General features: G+C 32.9%; 1 protein-coding gene across 2 annotated transcripts in view; it reads left to right on the top strand.

Annotated features, from left to right (window-relative positions):
- LOC117109907 (von Willebrand factor D and EGF domain-containing protein-like) overlaps positions 1 to 27,449 on the top strand; it is a 48,279-nt gene extending 20,830 nt beyond the window's left edge. The window contains exons 6-24 of one of the 2 annotated variants that reach the window (XM_033252373.1): positions 94 to 338; positions 2,229 to 2,315; positions 2,418 to 2,756; positions 5,933 to 6,009; positions 11,921 to 11,984; positions 12,533 to 12,790; positions 14,290 to 14,537; positions 15,301 to 15,553; positions 15,821 to 15,985; positions 17,358 to 17,732; positions 18,195 to 18,452; positions 19,641 to 19,755; positions 20,637 to 20,909; positions 21,843 to 21,901; positions 22,052 to 22,155; positions 22,379 to 22,587; positions 22,903 to 23,122; positions 24,195 to 24,292; positions 24,935 to 27,449. In XM_033252373.1, the coding sequence (XP_033108264.1) occupies positions 94 to 338; positions 2,229 to 2,315; positions 2,418 to 2,756; positions 5,933 to 6,009; positions 11,921 to 11,984; positions 12,533 to 12,790; positions 14,290 to 14,537; positions 15,301 to 15,553; positions 15,821 to 15,985; positions 17,358 to 17,732; positions 18,195 to 18,452; positions 19,641 to 19,755; positions 20,637 to 20,909; positions 21,843 to 21,901; positions 22,052 to 22,155; positions 22,379 to 22,587; positions 22,903 to 23,122; positions 24,195 to 24,292; positions 24,935 to 25,005 (3,518 nt within the window). In that variant the 3' untranslated portion in view covers positions 25,006 to 27,449. The remainder of the gene's footprint in view (positions 1 to 93; positions 339 to 2,228; positions 2,316 to 2,417; positions 2,757 to 5,932; positions 6,010 to 11,920; positions 11,985 to 12,532; positions 12,791 to 14,289; positions 14,538 to 15,300; positions 15,554 to 15,820; positions 15,986 to 17,357; positions 17,733 to 18,194; positions 18,453 to 19,640; positions 19,756 to 20,636; positions 20,910 to 21,842; positions 21,902 to 22,051; positions 22,156 to 22,378; positions 22,588 to 22,902; positions 23,123 to 24,194; positions 24,293 to 24,934) is intronic. The other variant, XM_033252374.1, reaches the window with a different exon arrangement.
- The last annotated feature ends 407 nt before the right edge of the window (positions 27,450 to 27,856 follow it).

Genomic DNA, 27,856 nt, shown 5'->3' with positions numbered 1-27,856 from the left:
ATATATATGTGTGTGTATAATATAATTATATTTAATACCAATGGTGATTATGGTCATACGTTTCTAAATAATTTTATATATTGTATATATTAGGTAACTTCCCTGTTCTCGAAGGGGAACCAGTATTAGCATTCGTAAAAGAACCGACCGGAGTATCAGCTTATTGTGATTACCGTATGTTATGGTCTGGTGAAGAAGAAATTGACTTTTTTGTGGGTTGGTTCATCGACGGAGAATATGTTACTGATGGACCTGACCTGTCTAAAATCAGCGATGAGTTTGACTGTGGTACAGGGCTCCCTTATCAGTGCATTCTGAACCGGAAAGCAGGATCCAATGTAAGTTAGGCCTACTAATTTAAACTAGAAATTGCAAATTGCAAGTGAAGTGCTGCGAAGTACAACTGCATATAAATTTTCTTCGAACAAAATTATTTATGCGAGTCAAGTAATAAGTCAAGTCAAGAAAATAATGAATAATAAAAATATAACAAATAATATGAGACATGACCCATTGTCTATATTAGAACACTTCTCTTTGGGTAACAAAGTTGTAATTTTTCATTTTTGTCAAAAAGTACGTGTCTATAGTGGTGAATTATGATTTAGGTTTTTTTTTAATAAAGTTTCAAAAATTTCTATGTATGTAGAAAATGTAGTTGATTACCAAAGGTTACAACCTTTATTTTGAAGACTGCATGGTCTAGGAAGTGTACATTTTTTTATGGGGCAAGTTTCCAAGGGGTGGGTTTTCTAGGGGCGAGTTGACTGCCAAAGAGTGTTGCCAAAGTGCGAGCCAGCGTGTTATTTTATCACAAGTGCGAGACATCACAAGTGTGAGCCAGCGGGCCATGACGTCACGACAATAGATAGAGAGAGACTAGACGTTAACGAGTTGTGCAAGGTATTGGCTGAGATTTGTGGAGTACAATTCAAAATACAACTATAGGTCTAATAATGAATTATTGTGATGTTAAGGAGCGACATTTTTTTTCATTGGGACCTTCGTCCCTTCAAAGCTATAGGCCTATACCATCCTAGCTAGTCTAGGCCTACTGTAGAGTAGGATAAGGCTAGCGCGACATGCGGACGTTGGTACGTGTAGGTTAGTCTACAAACGTCGCCTAAAGTAATTGATTTTACCCGGCAGAACAAAAGAAGGAAAATCCGCTTTTCAGTCGTCTTAGGCCCTTGTTTTTTGACAAACAATGACCTTTCTGAGGTCAAATTGCTGTCAAGAATATGAATTGGCTGCTTCACAGCAAATAAGGTACAATGTCTTAGTCTTCACGTCTAAATTACTAAAACAAATCTCATGACTATTATTTGCAAAAAATACTAAGTAACAGAACCTCTATGTACTTAATATATTTAATCAAGCCTTCTAAACCCAGTATACTTACACCATGGAGGAAATAGTTTTTAAACTAATTCCTCCATTCTTACACGAAGATGTCTAGAGTAAATAATATTTAAACATTCAACTAACATTAATAATATTTAAACATTTTAAAAATATTTTTTACAATTTAGGCCTACTGACGATGTATTAAAATATGTTTAAAAATATTTACAAAAAAACTAGTAGGTTAGTCTACAAACGTCGCCTAAAGTAATTGATTTTACCGGGCAGAACAAAAGAAGGAAACTCCGCTTTTCAGTCGTCTTAGGCCCTTGTTTTTTGACAAACAATGACCTTTCAGAGGTCAAATTGCTGTCAAGAATATAAATTGGCTGCTTCGCAGCAAATAAGGTACAATGTCTTAGTCTTCACGTCTAAATTACTAAAACAAATCTCATGACTATTATTTGCAAAAAATACTAAGTAACAGAACCTCTATGTACTTAATATATTTAATCAAGCCTTCTAAACCCAGTATACTTACACCATGGAGGAATTAGTTTTTAAACTAATTCCTCCATTCTTACACGATGATGTCTAGAGTAAATAATATTTAAACATTCAACTAACATTAATAATATTTAAACATTTTAAAAATATTTTTTACAATTTAGGCCTACTGTCACTGACGATGTATTAAAATATGTTTAAAAATATTTACAAAAAAACTTACAAAATCTTATACGTAATCATTGTTTATAAGTAGTTCCTCTCATTTTTATGTTACATAAATTTTAGAAAATCATACAATAATAAATCGTGGTATATGACTAATCGTTGCATCAATCTCCAATGTAATTATACATATCTTTATTATAAAATTTTAGATCGAATGTGAAGTCAGCAGTAAATTCAAGGACCAAGATGCATATTCACAAGGAATAAAAAGCAACTTACTGTATGCCGGACTAATCGTAAGTAAATGTTAAATCTCGTTCAATGTTTACATGCTAATAACACATTCATTTTATAAACATTTCCCCAATGATGTTTTCAATGTATGTTTTGTCGTTAAGGTGTTACCTAACGATACCATTGTGTTTGTGGGTGAAAGTGAAGATGGTGAAACATTTGAAGTCACTTCAACCATACCGATCGTTTGTAGAGAGGAAAATAGCGTATGTGTGCCTAGAATCAGTATAAACGTTGATCTAAATGGCGAAATAGACGCATTGGCAGATGCCTGCTCGCGTTCTGTAGAATACAAGTCTCCAGCCTCATTCAAAATTATGGCAGCGAGAGACGGATACAACGATGGAGATGTAGCAAACTACATTAGATTTGAGGCTGATGTGAGCACTTTGGAAGATGTTTCTAGAATATGGGATAAGTTATCAAACTTGCCAACTATCAAGGTATGTGTTTGTCTTTCTGATGCTGTCTACATTTAATAGAGGCTCTCATACTGCCAAATGTGATTTAAAAAATGTAACTAACTTCTCAACAAAAATGAATGATTTTGTTGAACGGATTATCTCTTAAATTCAAAGTTAATGGTTACAAACTATTATATGTACGCCTAGTTATGTCATTCGAAGAACAACCATGCACAAACTTTACCCCAGTACATGCTTAATTTATTTGTTAGTGTGTAGGCCTATTTGGTTTTATGGGGCTTGGGAAGGATGTCTAGAGAAGGAATTTTGATTTTTGTGTTTTCTATCCACTATTAATTCCTTGTATTGCTTTTATCATTATTATTGCTATTAATTAGTTTTATTACTCTATTTCGTAAAATGTTTTAATTTATGTAATTTTCCTTTTGTTATTATTGGAGCTTATTTATTTTATTTTTTTTTATTTTTGTGTTTTCTATCTACTTACGATCATATTAATTTTTTGTATTATGCTTTCATCATTATTATTGCTATTAATTAGTTTTATTATTCTATTTCGTAAAATGTTTAAGTAATGTAATTTTTCTTTTGTTATTATTGGAGCTTATTTATTTTTGTATAACTATTGCAATTTAATTGTCTTTTGTACTCATTATAATACCAATTAGTAGAAGTAATACAATAGTATAACATACATGCCCAAACTATCAAAATGCACCCCTCGTGTCAAGATTCAGTATTTCGACATTAATTATGTTATCATCAGGAATGAAAAATTATCCATATTTGCAAGTTTAATTAATACATAGTCCTAAATTGTTATCAGCTGTTCTGATTATTATGGCTTTTGTATATGATAATTTTTAGTTGTTTATAGTATGATTTGATAATATTTTTGGTTGCTATACAAGCAAAATTTTCTATACATTCCAATTATAGAGATCCTAAGGTATTAAAGCAGAAATTGTGAGTTTGTTTTATTTTATGGATGTGATTTTGTAAATGAGCTTTAAGGCGTTTCTGTATTGGGAGTGTTGGTTTGTTATTGTTAGGCTTATTTATATTGCTATGGATACCTTTTTGTAGTAATGTTAAAGGATTTAAAAGATCTATACTTGTTAATTTCTATATTTTTTAAGGAATGTAGGGATGAAATTTGGTCCTTTATTTTGGATATCCTTGAGTTGGCTATTAATTTTTTAGTTTAGTAAAATTATATTTATTAGTAATGGTATTAACTTTCTCTTCCTTGGTGTTTGCAGTTTTCTTCTCTATGTGAACTTTTTTTTAATGTTTTATGAATGTGTTTTCTTTTTCTATAAAGTTCCTTGACAATAATAAAGTTTGAATTTATAGTTGTATGAGTTTATCGTATCTTCCGTTCTTCTTCGAGTCTTCGCTTTGTTTCTGTTTTTGTTGTTTCTATCAGTTTATAATTGTCACTGATTAAACTGTTTAATTTTTCTCTGTCATTACAATGAGTATCATTATGTTCACTTATAACACTCTCTTTAATTTGAAATAATTTTTTGAGTTTGTAAGTGTTTGGACCTTAAATCGTATTTCGACGTTATACTGCAATGTTCGTTTAGTAATATTGTCAATTTATCCAGTAAAGAGTATACTCGCTTGAAATCTTTTAATTCTAAGTGGAAAGGCTTAATATGCGTATGGATGTTGTTTTTGGGCCTTTCAGATAAAGTTTTGATTTTATTAATCGCATGTTCAATTCTTTTAAATTTATGCGTCATATCTGTAAGACAATGTCTTTAGCTTGAGAATATTGTTTAATATTACATTAAATATAAACTATATAAATAATTATAGTTATAATCATAGTTGGTTAAAAAATTAAATAGTTATTTGAAATGTTTAACTATTTAATAAATAAATTATTGTGTTATATTAATATCAATAAAATTATTTGTTTAAATACAATTAAATTAAGTTACTTCATTACAGTATGTTATTGAGGTTTATGCGGACATAATTATTGTTGTTAATAAAAAATTATATCAAAAAATTAAATCAATTATATTCTAATAATTGTCTACAAAATTGATAAGATTTTTATTATATTAATAGATTAAATAAATTATCAATAAATGAATTACTTCTTTAAATAAATTAAATTAAATTGGTTTATTATTTTATTGAGGTTTATGCGGACTTAATAAATTGTCGCAACAGTCATTTCATCCATCCTCAAATACAATCCTTCATATCTGTATAATAATGTTTTTAGCTAGTGAATATTTTTTTAAATATTATATATATTAAATATAATCAAATTATATAAATAATTATAGTTAAAATCATATTTAACTAATAAAAATTTAATTTATTAATTGAAACTATTAAATAAATTATTTAAATTATTCAAAAATTTAAAAAGAAGTTATTTTATTTAATAACTAATCAGTAAAATTAGTTATTAAATTAATTATTTTATTATTAAATTTGTGTGTTATATTATTAAATCATTTATTAATTAGGTATGTACTGTAATCGTTAATGAAAAAAAAAATTAAATCAATTATATTCTAAAAATTATTTATAAATTAGATAAGATTTTTTTTATATTAGATTCAATAAATTATCAATAGAAATAATTGTATATTTAAATAAATATAATTAAATTAATTTATTATTTTATTGAGATTTATGAGCACATAATAAATTGTAAGTGGTCACTTATGGAGTGCTCAAGTGATTGCAATTCTCAAATACATTTAAATGACACCGTCCGTAAGCACGCGTCTAAAAAAGCTGAAATTTCATTCAAAATAGAGGGTGTTTTGAGTTTTGCACTGCTGACTCTGTTTTTTTGCATTGCTGACTCTGAGTTTTGCACTGTTGACTGAATTTTGGACTTCTAACTCTGAGTTTTGCACTGCTGACTGAGTTTTGCACTGCTGACTCTGAGTTTGCACTGCTAGTGACTCTGAGTTTTGCACTACTGACTCTGTGTTTTGCACTGCTGACTCCGAGTTTGCACTGCTGACTCTGAGTTTTGCACTTATAAAAGTTGGTATATCAGGTTTCACAATTTTAAAACTCCAACCGACTGTTGACATTTTTTTTCATATGTTTATAGTGATGCAATATATCAATGACTTAAAAATATTTAATTACTCTATAGTATTTCTGAAAGTAAATGGCATTTGTTATTGTCCCATCTATCGCTTTGATAGGTTGTCACAGAAGACGTAGGGATTGAAAAAACTTGTGAAGGAAGCGGAGATCCACACTATACTACCTTCGATGGATGGCAAGTATCTTGTAAATTGTTAATACCATCTATAAATCATACAGAGTGAGGTTCACAGACTTATTGTTGTAGTGATAAATTTGCATTTGTGTTACTGTCCACTCATTCAAATTATTTTATGTGTGTGTGTGTGTGCGTGCGTGCGTGTGAGGGAGGGAGGGGGGAGAGAGATAGAGGGATAGAGAGATAGTGAGAGAGAGATAGAGAGAGAGTCAATCAAAGAGAAGTTGGTGCAAATGTGCAAATCATCAGGATGAGAGGCCCAACCAGAGCTGGGACCAGAATCAAATAAAACAATGGGCAAACGGTTCCATTTGTATTTATTAGCTACAAACTTGTTTCGTATGAGTAGCTAAAAGCTACCCACATCCATCCAATGATGGGGGAATCAATTTTCGCTGCAGTCCAATGACATGAACAAGGCCAATAATATAGTGAAATTCTGTATAGTCATACTAACACATTTATATTGTACTAAGGTCGAAAATAATGATTTCATTTTTTTTTTCATTAAAAATAATAATAAATCAATAATAAATGGATTTTGATTCTAAAATACCGTAAAACCTTGCTTAGAAGCCCAATGGACCTAAAGCCCCATTCCTGGCAAGATTTCAGTTGAGAAAAATCTGATTTTTATATATGTTATAAAGATTTATAAATGTGGGAGCAGGTCAAAACGGCTAAAACCAAAAACGGCAATGACCAAAATAGCAATAAACCAAAATGGCAATGATAAGTACCAAAACGGCAATAGTCATAGACCAAAGCGGCAAAGGAGCAAAAATCAATGCCAAGAATGTGGCGCCATTGGGCGCGGGCAGCAGTTCATAATTTTCTGAATCGTGTTTTGTTTTCTTTTAATTTTTTTTTTTTTTTTTTTACACATCCATGACTAGGCCTATATTATTTTAAAGTGTTATTTATTATTATTATTATTTTTTCTTTCCGGTTTTCTACTTTCATGGTATAATATTGTTTAGCCTTATTTTATCTGTATTTTAAGGTTTAACTATTTAAATGTTCACTGCTTTTATATTTTATATATTACATTTTGTTTCCTCAATCTTTTTACTATTGAAGTGTATTGTATCATCATTATTATTATTACCATTATCATTATATATAATTATTATTTTTATTGTTATTATTGGTGATCCGCTACACTAGCGGATCACCTCTTGTTATTGTCAGGATCAACATCTTTTTTTTCTTATTCTTCTTTCTTTCTCCCATTTTCTGTTTGCACGATATCTCAAAAAATGCCACGAGTTACGCACAATCGCTGTCAACGAACATTTGGCTTGGTCTGGAATAGTCATGGTAAGCTTTTCAACGCGCTCAGTCATGCGTGACGTCATCTACGTGCAATTTTGCATTTTTACAATATTGGTCATATCACCCTAACCAATTGCCCTTTCAAAATCGTATTAAGTGAGCATTAACTTCGGGTTAATGTTGAATGTACTGTACCCTAATTTTACGCGTGCGCTTCATAATGCGCGTGCACGCGTGCATCAAAATTTCAAAATGCTTGAAATCACTTTTTAACTAAATTAGAGCACGTTTCAGGCCATTTTGAGCATTTCAATTTTTTTTTAAATTTTCCACTACAAGCGCGCATTTTTATGCGCGCAGCACGTACGGAAGCTAGACACTATGTTTTTTTCAAATAATTTGGGTTCCTGACATTGTTTTCACAAACTTCCAGTCTTTTCGGTCATCTTTTGGCCAATAGCAATACCGTACGTGCGCATCAAACATAGGTATCTTTGCGCGTATTTGTGCCGCTATACAGTGAAATTATGCTAAAATCAGGCCTATATTTAATCAGTTTTAATAGCTCCTTAGGTTGAAAGGTGACCCCATATTTTTATTACATATTCTGAACGCACATAAGTTGTAAATATGATTTTATAGATCATAATGGCTGATCGGACATTGTGACGTCATCATATTGGCATCTGAATTCAAAGAAAGTGATTGATAGATATGACGTCATTTTTGAAAATACGCATTTGAGCATAATTCAGTTATCCTTGATCGATCGTCTTCAAAATCTCAGTATGTTATAGCTGAGACAATTCTCTTTCATATATTTGACTCCTTTTTACATTTTGATGATGACATCATGGTCAAAAAAATTGTTTTTTCTGACCCCCTCATTTTTCTTTCTTCAAAACGTTGATGACCCCATATAATCTCAACCATTCGTCATTTCTAAATCATATTAGGTGAGCATAAGCTTCAGGTCAAGGTTAAATGTTAGGTACCTTTATTTTCCGTTCGCGCTTTCTAGCGTGCACGTACGCGTGCGTCAACATTTATATATGCATAAAACCATGAATATTTTTAATCAATTATAGCTCCTTAGGATGAAAGGTGACCCCCAAATTTTATTACATAATCTGAAAGCACATGAGTTGTAGATACGATTTTATATATCATAATGGCTGATCGGTCATTGTGACGTCATCATATTGCCATTTGATTGAAGAAAAAATTGAATTTTTATTTATGACGTTATTACTTTTTATACTCTTTTGAACGTACTCGCTTATCTTGATTGATTGTCTCCCACCTGTGAGTATGTTATAGCTAAATCAATTCTCTTTCGGACGTCTCCCTTTATTTTTTATTTTGATGACGTCATCATGGTGAAAAAGAATGCTTTTTTGGAGCCTTCTCATCTTTCTTTCTTAAAAGATGTAAACACATTGAAAATAGAGGGCGGCAGACTGTATTTTGACACTATCAGACCGATAGTTCGTATACTGTAAAGGCAAAATTCGTGTGGCATTACCAACCAACAGGGGGTTTTAAATTAAACTTGACAAGGTTTAAATTCATGTGCCATTACCGTCGTCAAGCACGTTGTATAAGGTATTCGTACTTGTGCGTTAAAATTTTAAAATTGTTAATATCACTTTTCAGATAATTTAAAGCACGTTTCAGGTCATTTTGAATATTCCAAAACTTTCCAAAATTTACGAGCCGTACGCTCATTTCCACGCCCACAGCACGTACTGAAGCTGGAAATTACGTTTTGGTTACATGTGTTGGGTTTGTGACACTGTATTAATACTACCGTGCACACGGACGTTAAGACGTATGTGTACACATTCGTAAGTCCTTAAAATGCTCAAAATTACTCTTTTCCTAGAGTACGTTTTAGCATATAATACTTTTCAATCAGAACCACGCGTGCTTCGTGAGGGTCAAAGTACGGCGGATCACCTAACTCGTCCTCAGTGACGAGTTCAAATCTAGTTATTATTATTAATGTTGTTCTTCATAGTGTTTTTTTTTTCTTTCGTGCCTTTTTACTCTTGACATAAATTCTGAAAGTGTTGTCATTTTGGTATATTGCCGTTTTGACTTATTGCCATTTTGACTTATTGCCGCTTTGACTTATTGCCGTTCTGGTTGAAAAGTGTTGCCATTTTGGTGCTACTTTTGCAAACTAAAGAGGGGCTTCAATTCGAGTTGTTTTTCTTTTCAAGATTAAGAATCCTTAAGTTAAATTTAATTGGTGATCCGCATCTAGTGCGGATCACCTCTTGTTATTGTCAGAGATCTTTTTTTTTTTTATTCTACATTCTGACAAATAACTGTTCGCACGATATCTCAAATTTGCCGAGAGCTACGCACAAAACGACTACAACAAACATTTGGCTTGGCCTGGAATAGTGACAATAAGCTTTGCAAGGTTACCAGTCACGTGTGACGTCATCTACGCGCATTTTTGTGTTTTTTACGCAATTGATTGCGTCAAATATTACTTATGCTTATAATTATGCCTATTTATTATCAAATATCTCCTTAGGATGAAAGGTGACCCCCAATTTTTATTACATATTCTAAGAGCACATGAGTTGTAGATACGATTTTATAGATCATAATGGCTGATCGGACATTGTGACGTCATCATATTGCCATTTGATTTTTTTTTTAAATATATATATATTTCCTTTCTCAAAACATTGATGACGTTAAATCATCTTAACTACTCGTCATTTCTGAATAATATTAAATGGGCTTATACTTCAGGTCAAAGTTGAATGTTAGGTATCTTACTTTTTTGTTTGCGTGTCTTAACGTGCGCGTACGCGTGCGTCAAAAATTACATATGCTTATAATTATGCCTATTTATAATCAAATATATCTCCTTAGGATGGAAGGTGACCCCTAATATTTATTACATATTCTGAGAGCACATGAGTTGTAGATACGATTTTATAGATCATAATGGCTGATCGGACATTGTGACGTCATCATATTGCCATTTAAATTAAGAAAAAACCGACGTTATTACTTTTTATACTCGTTTGAACGTATCTCGCTTATCTTGATTGATTGTCTCCCACATGTGAGTATATTATAGCTAAATCAATTCTCTTTCAGACGTGTCCCTTTATTTTTCATTTTCATCACGTCAGTATGGTCAAAAAGAATTAATTTTAGGAGCCCTTTTATCTCTCATTCTTAAAAGATGTAAAGAGATAGAACAGAGAGAGGGCGGCAGACTATTTCGACGCTATCAGACTGATATATATATAGGTTATATGAAGAGAAAATTCGTGTGGCATTACCAACTAACGGCTTTAAAAACACTTGACAATGTTTAATTTCGTGTGCCATTACTGTACACGCACACATCGTGACGTGCGCGTCTTGTAAAATTTGAAAATTCTCCATATCACTATTCAGATAGTTTAAAGAACGTTTCGGGTCATTTTCAGCGTTCCAAAACTTTCCATATTTACGCGCCATACGTACATTTCCACGCATGCAACACGTACTGAAGCTGTAAATCACCTTTGTTACATACTTTGTGTTCCTGACACATTCAAATAAGGAGTCACTCTTTGTGCTATTACCGTGCTCACGAGCGTCAAGAGGTACGTGTACGCATGCGTAAATTTTTCAAAATGCTCAAAATTATTCTTTTTTAAAAAACTAATTACAGCATATTTTAGCATATTATGACACTTTTCAATCAGCACCGCGTGAGCTTTATAAGGGTCAAAGTACGGCGGATCACCTAACTCGTCCTCAGTGACGAGTTCAAATCTAGTTCTTTCAAGGTTTTTTTTTTTTTATTTTCAATGAAAATAAAAATAAATTTTCAACCTTGGTACAATGTAAACCTGACTATAAATGACTATACAGGTATTTTACTATACTATTGGCCTAGGCCTAGGGAGGCCTCCTACTATAGTTTAGGCTACCCTGGTCCAATACCTGCAAATCCCGCACACATAGGCCTCCATTGATCGCCGGTATCCTGAGCATCATTGGGAAGCATTGTTCATGGCATATTGGACACAGCGAAAATTGATTCCCCCCCCCCCCCTCCCATCATTAATGGAACAGGCCCCATCATGCATGGTTGGCTAGTTTTGATTTACATTTCACATACAGTATATAGTTTTTGTTGTACAATATTGTAAAATGTAAATCAAACCAGTCATGCTTGGGTGGTTTTTGATTTACGTTTGGAACAGAATTCGGAGAGGGGGTTTGATCAAGTCAGAACTATGTTTTGAAATTTGAATTTCATTTTAAAGAAATTAAGAATACATTTTGGAAAATTTTAACTACGTTTTGAAAAATTACAACTTTGTTTTGGGAAACTTGACCTACATTTTGAGAAATTAGATCTATGTTTTGATAAATTAGACATTGAATTTTGCAATTACATTTTGATTTTAACATAGACTTTACTGTGTATGGCACCCCATAGTTTTCTAGTCGATAAGGAATAAGAATAAATATAGCAACGATGTAATTTAGAATGACATTAACAGTTTAACTATTATGTAGTAGGCCTATAATATAATCAAAATGAAATATTATCTCAAAATATAATTGTACGATAATACTTTTTTTTATCTTTTCATTTCAAAAGGTATTACCATATATATACACCCGGTGACTATATATTTTACCAACATAGGACTTTACCTATAAAGGTAATATTTCATTATAAGTGGTATAATAATATAAGCTGCAGTATCCAAGGCTAATTTGAAGCCATGTGTTGGAGGAAAAATATGTTAAACAAATAAATTTTCTTAGACACTGGACTGGTTTTTGAAGTAATAATCGGGAACTGTTGTGATACAGAATTTTTAATGTTTAAAATTCCTTTACGGAATAACAATATAACATATCAAAAATCATTTTTCCCTCTGGCTTTAAATGAAAAGGGTAGACATGTAAACTTAGGAAGCCGCGGCGGCGGCATTGGTTTGAAATACAGTAACTGAGATGGGCATGGTATCATACTATTGTTATTCAGAAATAATTGCTATTTTTCATAGACTATGATATATAAATAGGCCTAGATTATATAGATAAAAGTATAATGAAACACCAGATAGCGTAGAAACATTTTTCTGTTAATAAATTCACAACCATTTGCTTTAAAGTAATAGTGAACTATTTTATTATATAACCATTTACTTAAAATTGAAGATTACTTACATTTTTTGATTACCCTATATTATGCATATTGCAGATTCAGTCTCGAGTGGCTCGCTGTAAGAGTGTGGCTTGTAACTGTGGGGTTGCTGTTCAAGTGGGTGACACACATTTAATCGTTGATCGATGCAATGATGCTGGTAACTACTACGTAACCTATAAAACAAGGCATGATGGCCAAATACAAAAAGAGATTCGAACACCTAAAAACACCAGAGTAACAACTGCTGAAATACTTAGGAATGGAAAAAAAACACCAGGAACAGTTTTGAAGTATGAAAATGGAAAATTCAAGGTACTTTAAATAAGATAACTGTCAATGTTAATAAAGAACATACTAATATAAATTATATACTGTATAATATAGAGTCTCTGGTCGAACTCGCACTAAACGCTTAATGTATGTCTCCCCTTTGGCCGAGTTGACGTAAGAACGTTTATAAAAGATTAGTAGTTACATTTAATAATTTAAAATGTTTGGATGAAATGTATATATTTTTTTAAATTTTATCCTCGTTTAAAACTTTATGAAGACAGTTTATTGTTTTTTCCCATAATGTGTTCTTTAATGTTCAAACCTAGTGGGGGTTTCTATCTCTTTTGGTTGAGAATTGAATAAAATAATCCGACATCCCCGACGTGTGGGGCCGATGCGCGGCCTAGTCTAGCCTATGATGTCGATGAAATATAGGCCTAGACCTAGCCTAGTGGCCTAGGCTCAGGTTTAGTTAGCATAACTAGGGCCTATCATCTGTCTCTATCTTGAATCTCTCAAAACACGTCTGATCAACAGTAATGAGGATTCAACACGTGCCTCCCCGTTTTGCCACTAAATTTTTTGAAATTTCGTCTGATTAACGGGGACTGATCCATTAAGGGGTCATGTGGGGGTGGTGGGGTGTTTGGCCTGTGCCTCCCAGTTTTTCCAATAAATTTTTGAAATTTCATATTATTAAGTGCTACTCACTTCTAAAGATACTAAGATATATGATTCTTTCCAAGTATTTAGTTTTGGAAATGTTTAACGCTAGATTCTGATCATTTACCCATGTACAATTTAGATTGATGTCATTCTGAATAATGCCAGATGATTATATGGGAAAATATAAATAGGCTTAATTTAAAAAGTGAGAAAGGTAAATTTGCAACACTATCGATGTAATTGAAAAACAGGAGTGGGCCTAGGATCGAGCCTTGTGACACTCCGGATAAATAAGTGTCTATTCAGAATGATATCCATCCTATACTATATGCTGAAATTTATTTTCAAAGTAAAAAAGTTAATAATTTAAAAATGTACTAGATTAATTTCAAGATGATAAAAATGTAGACATAAAAGGAAAATGTTTGACCTCTAGACAGAATAAATTTGTTATCGTAAATTGGTGTGCATGCTCTACTATTCAAAAGAAATACTTATTGATATGTTTAAACTATAGTTACATTTTACAATCAAGCAACAAGAAATATCTGCCATATTTGAGTACAATTTTGCAATCTTTGTGATGTTTTGGCATGTCTATTTTGAAAATGTCCGCCATGTATTAATGTAGAGAAAGAATTATCTAAACTTCTAAAATTTTGTGATGTTTAATTAATGTGTATTTAACATAGTCTTCTTCAAACTTAAAACAATATAGATTTTCTCCATCGTATACTGGTCCTTGTCGACTAGCCTTATACTTAATCCGCTTTCTCATTTTCTCCGTACGAAGTTCCTAAATTATAGGCCGTTAGCATGTTTTTATTAATGACGGTGGTGATGATGACAACTAAATATTTTTTTTCCCACAGATTTATTTACCAACAGGATCAGTCCTTACTATAAAACTGATTTGGAGTCAATTTTTATCTTTGTATCTCTCTGCATCATCAGATGATTTCAACAACATTGTTGGTTTATGCGGTAATTTTGATAAAGACAAATATAATGATGGTCAATATGGACCAGCGGATGCAGCGACGTATGATTGCTCTCAACCGGGGAACTGTGAACCGGCGACTTATAACAGTGTACCTAAAAATTTTTCTGAAAGCTGGAGGTATAACCTATACAGTATTACTTTTTAAACAATATTGCAAAGAAGAGGTGAAGGGTATTGCAAAAGCACGCGTCTGTGTGTGTATCCTTGAGGGGGCATAACTCAAAAGCCATACTGGCAGTTTACTTGATTTTTAACTTTTTGGGTCTTTATGATTTTGAACAAATGAACAGCCCTCCTCATTGACAACTGTCAATGGTGTATAAGTTCATAAGCAGCCTATTTGTTCACTTATTGCAAAATAAAAAAAAAAAAATGAAAAAGTCCATATCATTCTAAAAATCCAGAGATTTGATGAAAAGTTAACAAAAAATCCCAAGATCCCAAGGTGTCATTAAATATCCCAAGATTTTGAGATAAATCCCAATCAGTGGTCACAGTGTCCCAAACTAGTACTACCTTTATAGGATTAGTAAAATGAATGGGAATATGAATTAAGAGGATCTGGGTTGAAATTTAGGGGGTGGAGGTCAACATTTTTTCCAAATCTAATGATTTAAAAAATTTACTAATGTATTATCAATACTAAATGAAAACAATGTTCATTATATAACCTTCTACCTCAAATTCGGCTAATTTTTTTCATGTAATTGAATTTCATATTGGCAGACGAATCCGATAGAAATAGCAATTGGTTTTCTTGTCGGTCTGATGGATTGATTAATATTTGAGGCTCATGTAATTTGTTCCAAAATGTCTCTTTGGACTGTAGTTTTTGTATTTAGTAATGTGATTGAAATATTAGTTTTCTGTTCAAATATAGAGTTGCTGATGAAGAAAACATATTTCTGGGCGTCTTGAACGTTGATAAAGAATTCACAATTAATCGTTATTGCACTTGTGATAAAGACATTATCAAGTGTGACTACTGTAATGCAAGAACAGATAATGATCCAATTCTTAATTGTGATGATAATAATCGAAGGAGGAGGGAGATAGTAGAAGAAGACCCTGATGACCTGGTTGGAACCTATGAATTTACTCAATCTGAAAATGATCAAGATTTTGAGCCATACGTAAGCTTTTTAGTATGAATTTGTAGGCAGTGGATACATTAGTATAGTCAGGAAGAAAAAAAAAACTTATGTACTGTAAAAATATTTCATGTTTAATAAGATTAATACATTTTCTATAAGGTAAACTGTAACTACTCTAATTATGGTAATTTTTTTGTTTGTTTTAAACATAGAATTTTTTTAATGATTGATAGAAGAATTGTAAATAAAGTAATGCATATGAAATGAGATCTACAAAATGTTCTATCTGTATTTCATGTGCATTAGGTCCCGGGATTTCCCACAGCAAGTGGTTTGACTGAAGAATATACAAAGCAACTCTGCAACGATACTCTCATGAACTCAACTACATACAACTTGTGTTTAAATGCAATTAACAATGGTTCAGTGACTGTTGATGACATTATAGAAGGATGTATTGTAGACGTCAAGGTATGGATTTGGTATTTTACAAAAAAAATGCATTGTTCAGATGAACTCCCGACGCGAGGTGGAGAGAGGTTGTCCTGAGGATTATTTAAAGTCATGCTCCGGAGGAAAAAAATTTTGGGCGCTTAAAATATTTTTTGCACTTTTAGCAGGGCGCTTATTCAAACGGGGCGCTTATCAAAACAGAGTGGAAATTGAGGGCATGCTTACGGGAAACAGATGAGAATCGAGGGGTTCTTATAAGAACTTATTAAATTCAAGAAGCACATTTTCAAGAAAAAACGATTATATAAGGACATCAGGAAACCCCAATTTACAAATGGTGGTGCAGCGGAAAAGATAATCGTCCAGAGAGCATGGCTTGTCATGACAAGAATGTTTTTTGAGTACAGTATTTCATAACAGCAGAATAGCATATGAAATCAGTGGTGGTGGCTTGTAAGCCATCGGCCGATTAAGAGCAGGGTGGCATGATCATTGCCTTGCAGGTTTTCTTGAAAACTCCGATGAGAATGTGTTAGGTGCAAATTGTCGGAAAAGTAGTAGGACTAGGCTATAGAAAAATGTAAGAAGATGAAAGTTGAATATACTGTCTGCCTAGGGAGCTCTCATTTGTCCAAGATAAATATCCTCATTTTGATATTGACTAAAGGAGAATGTGATTCCACTCCACACCTCATATCATGTTAACATCCACAGTCCAGATTGATTGAATTATTGAGGGGGCGTTTATTCAAATTAGAAGGGGGCCCTTATTCAAACGGGGTGCTTAAGTAAATTTTCACGTTAGGAGGCGCTTATTCGTGCGAGTTCGGTATGTTGTAGCACTGATTTTTCTAAGACAAAAAGAGTTGTCTGACGAAAAACTGGGGGATGGTGAATGAGATACAGATTTTTTAATATTTAAAAACTGGGGGGAAAAAAGGGACATTACCGCCCTTTTTACACCTTTTCTCCCAGTTTTTAAATAATCAAAAATCTGTATCTCATTCACCGTTCCCAGTTTTCTGGCTTAGAAAAATCAGTGCTACAACATATCAAAAAATTTCCCTCCTCCAGAGTCTAACTTTAATACATCAGAATATAATATTCATTTCACTTTTTTTTTATTTGCTTTACAATGACTCATGAATATTTTATGAACAATAGATATGCAGAAGCCTTTTTGGTATTACCATATCTTGATTACCAGTGTATTTCCACCCATAAATATCAAAATCAAAATGTCAAATTCAGTTTATGGAAGGAGTTTTACATGTGTGATATGCGATAGTCAACTAATGTATATTTTACATGAGAAAAATGCGTCCTTTGCTGGAAAAAGATTATCTTGTGTGTATGGAAAAATGATTAAGATAAGTTTGTTCTGTTCAAGGTATCTGATGACGTATCTTTGGCCAGACAGACAATATCAGATCTCCAACTTCGTTGCGAAGTAGTACTCACAAAGAACCCCATGTATTGGGAAGAGTCAGATAACGGTACAATGGTGCCACCTACGGCTCTATTGGGACAGCTGTGTGTGAATGAGTGTAATGACAAAGGTGAATGCGTAAACGGTACATGTGAATGCAACGAAGGATTGGGAGGAAGCGATTGTTCTATCTCACTGGCTGAACCACCATTAGTGTTTTCTGTTCTTGGCGATGGACTTTGTGATGTTCGTACTAGACCATGTAGATCAGCAAAGATTTATGGAGAAAACTTTGTGGAAACAGGGAACATCACATGTCATATTCAGAACATTAATGTTAGTTCAATATTTGCTGATAAGCGTTAGAACACAACAATGCATTGATGTGGGCTTATGTAATTTTGTCATATTTATCTGCAGATATATGAATATGTGAATAAACGAAAATATATCAATGTATATCTTGATATAATTTATGATCAACTGTGTACATACAGTACTATATTTCTTAAATTGAAATTGAATTTTTATAAAACAACTGAAAATTTAGCAAAAATTAATACTATTTTTAGTTTTAAAATCTAAATATTGAATTAGCTATTTAAACTGATAATAAATTGACTATAAATAATCAAATGACTACAGGCCTACATCATTTTTTATATATCACTATTGTAAAATTGTAAAATTACATTCTAAGTTATATTTATTTTTCAGATCAGGATAGAGAAACATACATTTTAGAATAAACATAGCTTTTTAAAAAATAATATCTTAAATGTTTTTTTCTCTATGAAGGTAAGTGATGATGGCATTACAGTGCTACCAATAATATCTACTGTAGCTGGTATATTTAGGACACCTCAAGAAGTCAAATGTCCTTTGCCCGAACCAGCTGTTCAACCAAGTTTACCAGGAGAAGGAATAGTTTCAAGCGGTTATCTAATATCGATCAGTAATGATGGGGAGTTGAAAAGTGAAGATATGGTGATAATGATTGTGTATGATTCTGTTTGTCAAGTATGCAATGCATCAGAAGGTGAATGCAACATGAAGGTAAGTTATAATTCACTGTCAGGGGTTTCAATGCTGTAGATGAAACAGCAGTAGGTCTAGATATTTCCTCCCCTAACACTTTAAATCCACGTTCACATGTCCATCGATCGCGAGCGGTTGAGATGCTGGGTCGTGAGCGAGATTGTGTTAGATAAAAAAAAATGGCCAAACTGCGTTCGTTACGCCGCTTTCGAGGCGACCGGAAATAGATTTACGTCACATCCCAATTGGTTGTCGACATGCTAGGCCTGGGTGGAGGTGGCATCGACGATCCTCCAACGATCCCCACCAGACATTTTTGGGCGATCGCCGATGTTCCCAATTCTGTGGTAAACCGGTAAGTTTAACGCATTTCTGTAACTTATATTGCATTTTCTCATTTTATTTCGGAAAGCCACTGAAAATAAATAAATCTACTTATCATATATTGTAAGTTCGCCTTTATTTACGAATCACAAGTTATAAAAATTTGCATTTTAAAATCTTCCGAGCGTAGGCCTAGGCGTCGGTACACCGCCGTACACGTACTTCATTAAATCATGTTTGTAGAAGAAATGTATGATACGATATCCACGAGTAATATTACTTTTAAACTTAGAAATATTATGTGATTTATTGTTGTTATATTAAAAGTGATTTTCAAGTTTGTATAAATGGTAAATACCACGCCATTCTTAACTCTATTCCAGCCAGGAAACGTGAAGTCACACTTTTTCTCCCTTACTTTGACCCCGGAGAGATGCTTGTATCTGATTGGCTTTCACACAAAAGAGGTCCCAGCTCGCTGGCGACCCGCTTGCAAGCGGCTGTTCACATGGATCGAGAGTGAGCTGCATCGAGAGCCGCTCGACAGCAGCTTGTCGTGGGTCACCCACGACAAAAACCGCTCTTGAGCGGTTGTTCACATGAAGGCCCGACTCGCGAGCCGATCGTTCACTCGCGACCTAAGACATGTGAACGCGGTATATAGATCGCCGTTTTCTACCCACAGTAATCCTTGACTAAACCACTCTCGTCAGCTTCAAGCACATTAGGCCCTAACGGACTGTTTCTAAAGAAACGACAGTCTACAAGCAACTATGTAGTACTAAGGTTATTACATTATACCTAGTGCGTTTCAAAGGCGACGATGTATAAACACATGCTCAAACTAAAAGACATACATTTTTGACAAATATTTTCTTTCAGAATAATTCTTGCAATATAAACGGTCACTGTTATGCAGCGTTTGATGTAAATATGAATGATTGCTGTCAACAATGTTTGCCAGAAATCTCAATCGACAGTTGGTCAGTGCGTCAAGGTTTGTTGACAATATTTATAATTCTTTTAAATAAATCATGACTGATTGATTATATTATACTTTGAATATAACGTATACTATTATACTACTGTCTCTTATACACATCTAGATGTGTATAAGAGACAGATCTCATTCACCGTTCCCAGTTTTCTGGCTTAGAAAAATCAGTGCTACAACATATCAAAAAATTTCCCTCCTCCAGAGTCTAACTTTAATACATCAGAATATAATATTCATTTCACTTTTTTTTTATTTGCTTTACAATGACTCATGAATATTTTATGAACAATAGATATGCAGAAGCCTTTTTGGTATTACCATATCTTGATTACCAGTGTATTTCCACCCATAAATATCAAAATCAAAATGTCAAATTCAGTTTATGGAAGGAGTTTTACATGTGTGACATGCGATAGTCAACTAATGCATATTTTACATGAGAAAAATGCGTCCTTTGCTGGAAAAAGATTATCTTGTGTGTATGGAAAAATGATTAAGATAAGTTTGTTCTGTTCAAGGTATCTGATGACGTATCTTTGGCCAGACAGACACTGTCTCTTATACACATCTAGATGTGTATAAGAGACAGGGATATGGGGGTCAGTCCACCATGGCTGACTAAATTGTTCAACTTCGGTTTTACCTGCATTAACATTACGTTAACAATAATTATGATCTTGTGGAATTGGTGAACAAGTTGGGTCTCATTCTGGATAAGCATGCTCCACTCACTAGGATTAGTCTTAAAAGTCCTAGATTGTCCCAACCATGGGTGAATGCATTATTCAGAAACGAATAGTACTGTAACACGATGTATATCAATACTAGATTAAAATATTCCTAATGTTCATTTTTACAAGTAAAACATACTTCTATTACAGAAACACATACTCAAGGAACAAATGCAACTGTTAACCCCATTACTGTTCCACAAATATCATCTTTTTCGCAAGATCAAGATGATTCTAAAACTGGTTTTGATTTTACTGATGCATCTCAATCTGGATCCACATCGGCAAACTATCGAAACTCAAATGTAGGAAACTCATCTCCAAAGCCATCAACTTTGAATAGTGGTACAGATAATTTGAAAACATCGCCTCTTACATATACCTTCGCAGTTCGTGAAAGAACCTCAACGGTTAATACAAACAGTATGTACAAACTTGTTAGTTTTTGTTATGTGCGATTATTATTATTACCATGAGTACATTAATTTGTACTGAGCTATAAGTATGGAACAACCTCATGATCTCAACATAAGAACACAGCAGTTGCAGAGGCCATCAATTGCATTATTGTGGTATAAGTGTTCAGGAATATGGAGATAAACTGACTAATATATTAATTTATTACTATTAGGTCTATTATTACTAACACCTTCACCTTTAAGTTTGATATCATGAATTTCTATACTAAGTAGTTACCATTATGAATACTATAATTGTCTGTTGTGTTTTACGTATAACGATCAAAATTATTATTTTGTCAGTACCATTAAACAGAAACGGCAGTACTCAAAAGACAGTAACACGATGTATATCAAGACTTGCTTAAAATGTTCTTGATATTATTTTTTTTACAATCTTTTCTTGTACCTACTTGTGAAGATGAAATTGTCAAAATTTTCGGGGCTTTGCCCCCAGGACCACTTTCGGTACCTTTTAATCGAAGCTCAGCCACGCCCACTTTGCTTCTGTCGGGGAAATCTGACCCCTCGTTTTTTCCTTCAAGTACCAATATTTCTAAGAAACTCTTGTAATGGAAAGCGTATGTGAAGTTTCTTGGCCATGTACAAGTACAGTACAGATGCCGGTTGTCTACCTCAGAATGAACCATCATTTGATATTGATGCCCACATCTTTACAGTGACTTTCCCTTATGTAATTCTGAAAAATTCAATAGATTTTTAATACTGATGCAAGAAGTGCTATCAATTAATGTTTAATAAATCATTTTCAGTATAATATTTTTATTAATAACCTATTAAAGGATTAATTTCCAATGGTCAGTGTGCTTATAATATATTTGATTTTGGATAATGTGTGTTTAGATTTTGATTAAGTAATCACATTTTTATCTTAAAGAACAAACCGTGAATTACCAAGAGGCTATAAAATTGACACTACAAGGTCGAGAAGAACAGGTCTGTATTAAAATAAAAAGTACATATACAATTTGTGATGTAATTACAATGGTTTTATATGGCTTAAATAATATAATAATTCTGGTCATGAATTTGCTGGGTATATCAACAATTTACTTAAAGCTTAATCATAGTATTACGTGTTTTCAGTGGATTAGTGCAAAACAAGTATTCCATGCAAGTGTTTCAAAGGCAGTGAACTCATTTTGTTACTCGAATGCTCAAAAGTGTTGTTCTGTGACAGATTTCAACGAGTAAGTGAAATTATTTTAATTTATTAATTATTCGTTTTGAATTAATTTTGTTATACATGTATATATTTATTTCACTCCTCATTGTTTTAAGCCCAATGGGAGAAACCAACAGAGCTTGCAGCTTTGTATAAATATATAATGGGTCGGCCTATGCTACATTTAACAGCAAGTCCTATAATGCAATATAGTTATTGTATTCTATTCTGTGATCTTAAATTTTTAGACAGGATACTTTAGATGGAGATGTTACAACTAGTGAAAATGTCAACCTGAATGAGAGAATATCTGAGAGTCAGATTGTTATAGTACTTTCAATTAAACACAACAATTATATTGAGACATGCTTCCAGAATAATGATGACGACAGGGCCAGGAGAGATGTAATTAACCACAAATATAACAATTTATTTAGACAAAGAAGAAATACAAATGGTAAGTGAAATGTATTAAATTAGGAATTAGTGTATTTGGAAATAATGAAAAAAACATTGCCAAATGTACTGAATCAGGTCGAACAACACTTTCCAGATGAACATTATAATAATTATTAAAATGTATTAGACCTATAAGTAGTTCATAGATAGATGACTCTTCTTAAAAGCTTAAACCCGCTTCATTATCAGTTAAAAGGTTAAAGGGTAATTATTTGTTTGGAGCAATCACACAACCTTACAAATTGTTTATTAGTTACATAAAGTATCTAAAAATCATTATTATAACAACCAAAATGATCTTTCAAAATACCAGAGTATATTTCTGCTGATGTAGTGAAGTCTTCGATTGAACAAGGAAAGACAAATATTGAAGCTGAAATCCTGATGGACATCGTGGACGTCTCTCTTTACAACACAGAAGAAAGTGAGGAAGGTGGCAAAGATCCGAAGTCGTACACCGTCTTCATTGTGGTTGGAGCGTGTTGTTTTGCAGTAATTGGGTTGTTAGTATTTGGAGTCTGCTTTTACAAAATGTACGTATAATGTATTCATTTTCTTAATTTATAATAAACAAACAAAACGGTTTTTTTTAAATCTGAATTTATATGGCGTTTTTCACATTCTAGATTTCACCTATTTTGCTATTATATATGTTTTTCATATAGTGGCTGTCTCTTATACACATCTAGATGTGTATAAGAGCCAACCTTCAGGGAGAAAAGCCACAATTCGTCGGGGGAGAAAAAAATGTATATGTATTTTCTTCATATTAGTAGACTATAAAATCGATTAAATAAGGTTTTGAAACCCCTAAATTGTCATATTTTTCGGGGGATTTTCCCTCCTGAACCCATCGGGCAAATCCTGGCGCCACCCTGCATTCCAGAAAATATACACGAAGGCGCTGGCGTCAGTATTTCCCTGGTAACTGGATACTTAGTTGTCAAACCAGCACATTTTTTTGTGCAACATTCTCTGCTTCCTTGGGAGTATCACTAGTCATGCTGCTTTACACTCACAACCACATACATTCAATGCCACACCATTCTACCAGGTACCCATGTACCCTGGTGGAGAGAGGCAAAAGTAAGTAAAGTACCTTGCCCAAGGACATAGCAATGCGACGTGCGTCGGTCTCTTCCGATCTCACGATCGGAAGTCCAATGCCTTACACATTGCTCCACACGCTCCTACATTTCTCTATCTTGTAATTTCGTATGAGTTGGCGGAGTGATTAAAGTACTGGCTTTCAGTGTTAAGGAGTTGGACGGTGGGTGTACAAATCCATTGGTGTTCAATTTACATTTGTCGTTAAGAAAGACAATTTATCTACGTTTACTTGAATTCATTTTCGACTCAAGAGTATAAATAATTAATACTGATGCAAAAAAACAGCAGGCACTATATCAAATTAGCGCCGGCTCAGGGATATGAAAGTTTGTGGAAATGAAAATGATGACGTCACGATTGACTTATAATATCTATAATAATACCCACAGGTCCTAGTTATGCACTCTATAGAGTGATTTCTTTAGTTATTATCATTACTATCTTTATCTCCATCGATATTGTTACTAAATGAAGTATTATTTGTTTCAATTAAAGACATGAAAAAAAAAGCAAGGAAACTTTGAACCAGGTTATTCCCAGTAGACCCACCAGTGTATCTGACAATAAAGAACCACTAAAGACAATTTCATCCGGTAAGAACTCAATAAAGTGAATATCAATTATAAAACAAGTAGTTAAATGAATAATGTCATTAGAATTTATGTAAAGTATACGCTGTTATGTTATACGTTGTTGAATTCAATGAAATGCACAATATACCTGCTGTGTATATTTTGTCATTTATTACGTAGTAGCATGGAGGTATACCTCCCTGGTAGTAGTAAACTGTTATCTAAATGTATTGGGTTCTCATGCTAATGAAATAATAAACTATAAATTTAGTCTGTTCACAACTTTTCAGTTTCGAATGGCGAACAGACAGTCATAATGGGATTCCAATACTGATGAGGGAAATACAACTTTATATAAGAATTACTTAATTACATGCGTTTAATTGTGTAACCAAATCATGTAAAACTGATCTTTTCTATATATCATTTATTCTATATGTATTATGTCTATTCTTCTCCATCTACATTGAGCCCACAACGCCACTGTAGATTTCACCTATTTTGCTATTATATATGTTTTTCATATAGTGGTGTAAGCGGATAATACTGTAGATCTCGATAACCCACACAGAAATTAAACAATTGAACAATTTTATTTGAGTAGTCATTAAAAAGAAAAATTAAAAATCACAAAATGTTTCTATAATTTTTTATTCTACACAGGATCCCTCGATGAATTGTTCATTGCATCAAGTTCAGCAGGAAGTCGAGCAGGATCGCCGCATCCTCAGTAAAAGCGTGGGATGATAATAACTAGTTCAACATGTGAAACTCTTAAATTAACCTTTTATAACTGTTTTAACCTATTTTTATTAAATAAACAGATTTTAAATTTGTTGTGGCCTGGACACTGAACCTCGTTGTCGAAGTTTCAAGCTCTTATGCAAAGTTGCTTGCGTATCTGCTTTTGACCCTCTCTACACATGAGTTTTAATGGATACCGGCATATGCTTGGAAAATAAACATACTCGCTTTGAGGAGTGGTGATCCCCTCACAGCATTGCACAGTCTGACAAAAATGCTAAAGAAAGCGAGATGAGCACTCCAAATTGTACAATTTCCACTACCTTACGTGTACTCCATTTGGGTATATGTAAACTGCTATTGGTCGTTCGTTTTCAATTATATTAAAATGTATGTAAATAATTATTTCTGCATCATAATAGACGGGTGGCCATCAGATTTAAAGTGCTCCATTTTAAATTTTTTTCGTAGTCATGATTTTTTACAAGCTGGAAACAAGGTGAATCCTCATCACCAGCTCTTGGCTCACAAGGAATGGGGCTGATGTTATTTTGGAAATAAGTGCCAAGTTTGACCTAAAGATGGCAAATTTTACACGTTTTTACCCAAAAATCGTACTTTGAAAATATTATGTCACTTTTATACTTTTTATCTCAAAATGGTATTCAATTTAAATATATTTGGTATCATACTAAGGCAACTAAAATTATCTATCAAATGATGTGTATGATGACACATTATGTTAATGTTGTGACCCAAAAGGTACAAAAAAAAACTTATTTTTATGACTTGGTTTGGTAAATAAAAAAAAACATGTTTTATTTATGAGAAGTAATGAGTTGAAAAACTTTTTATCTGATACTTTCTCGAAAACTGGTGAATTTTCATCACCAGGCCTTGGCTCACTCAGAATAAAAGTTTGCCACACTGAATTTTGGATTTTAGTGCCAAATTTTACCAATGTCATAAAAATAAAGTTTTGCTACTTTTGGGTCACCACATTAACATCAATTGTCATCATGCACATCATTCGATAGATAAATGTAATAGCTTTCGTATGACACCAAATATATCCAAAATTTTAGTAACATACTAGCTTCAAAATACAATTTTGGGGTAAAAAGTGTAAAATTTGCCTTTTTTTGTTGGAGATAACCTTTGACATACTGTAACTCCGAAATTCAAAATGAATAATGTTTGACATTTTTATAGCCGTTTTATTTTGTATGTGGTCCGTTTTTGGAAAAGTATCAGACGAAAAGGTTGTTAGCTTAGTATTTTCGTATTTATTTAATAAAACATGTATTTTTAAATTTTGCCAAAAAATGGCTTATAAGATATGTTTGGGCAAGCTTTTGGTTAAAAAATTAATATAATTAAATTTTGTAGGCCTATATGGTCAGTTTTTGAAAAAAAAAGTATCTTACAAAACGGTTGTTAGCTTAGTATTTCTCGTATTTATTTAATAAAACATGTATTATTATTAATTTGCCAAAAAAAGTCATAAAAATAGGGTTTTAGAAAGTTTTGATAAAAAAAATTAAATATAATATGTCATAATATATATCACTTGATCGATAATTTTAATATTTTTTGTATGATACCAAACATATTCAAATCATAATCATCCAGTGACGGACTAGCTTCAAAATGCAACTTTAGGGTAAAAACGTGTAAAATTCGCCAATGACATTTTATTATTGTACAGTATGGTAACATAATAGATTGAATTCGTATGTATATAAATGTTTCTAAAAGTAACCGAGATCTTGAACAGATTTTTGTGAAGTCAGTTTTGTTCGTTTTTCTCTCATATGCAATCTAAAACTATTTAGTATGAATTAACAATAACTATACTAAAATATTGTCAAACATGTGAGTAGCAAAATGTAACTGTGCTAGCAACTAAACAGATTTAAATGAGAGTATGGTTCCTTTGACACATAAATTTCATCTACCTGCAGGCCTAATCTGTATGCGATGGCGGTTTTAATTTACACGGCTAAGTCAACTTTTTTTTTTATTGTTCTTCGTCAGATGAGTGCTGTAGTTCAAGGTTAATAATTTTATTCGTGGAGCTCTATGTTTTAACAGTACTTGTTAAAATTTCTTGAACAACATTGTAAGCCGCATGTAGTAATATATTGGTGATAAGTTCACTAACATATTGCTAGCCGGTACTCTTTTATACCTTTTGTCTTTATATTTTTAAGCAATGTTTAGATATAATACGGTATTAACGTTTGTATGCTACTTTCCATACATACATTCATACACACATATGCACCCCTACATACATACATACATACATACATACATACATACATACATACATACATACTAAGTTGTCGGACTGTGGGATATTAACTTCTTATTGTAATATAGTAAATATGTGTTGCTGTATTATGTATTAAACTACTATGAATGGAGGAAATAAGGTGCATGAAGTTAGCTTTTCATTATCATTGCCATCGACATCGCCACAGATAACACATTTTGGTGTTTCCGTGTGGTGTTTTTTTGTGTGCAACCACGGCTGCACATACATAATTGAAACTAGCAAGGAGTGTTGGTTATAACCGAATGAAGAAATCGTTAAATTTTGGGGACGGTCTGAGGGTGTTGATGTGAGGACCATTTAAAGAGATTTCAGAGCAAACGTCCTAGACAAGATATTTCAAAAACTAATCAACTGATATGAATGAAATGTTTGTGAAAGTTTAACCAAGTTACAAGGAAGAAATTATGAAGTGTTGGTGACGATCCAAAATTCGGGTGTGCATTTGAGGGCCATTAGGTCCCAGACCCGGCCTGAATATCTCGAAAATGGATCAATGGATA

This window comes from Anneissia japonica, unplaced genomic scaffold (assembly GCF_011630105.1).
Source record: "Anneissia japonica isolate Jap-2015-1 unplaced genomic scaffold, ASM1163010v1 scaffold585_len4108843_cov191, whole genome shotgun sequence".
NCBI lineage: Eukaryota > Metazoa > Echinodermata > Crinoidea > Comatulida > Comatulidae > Anneissia > Anneissia japonica.
The sequence above is the reverse complement of the archived record's forward strand: the minus strand, read 5'-3'. Positions and strand labels throughout refer to the sequence as shown.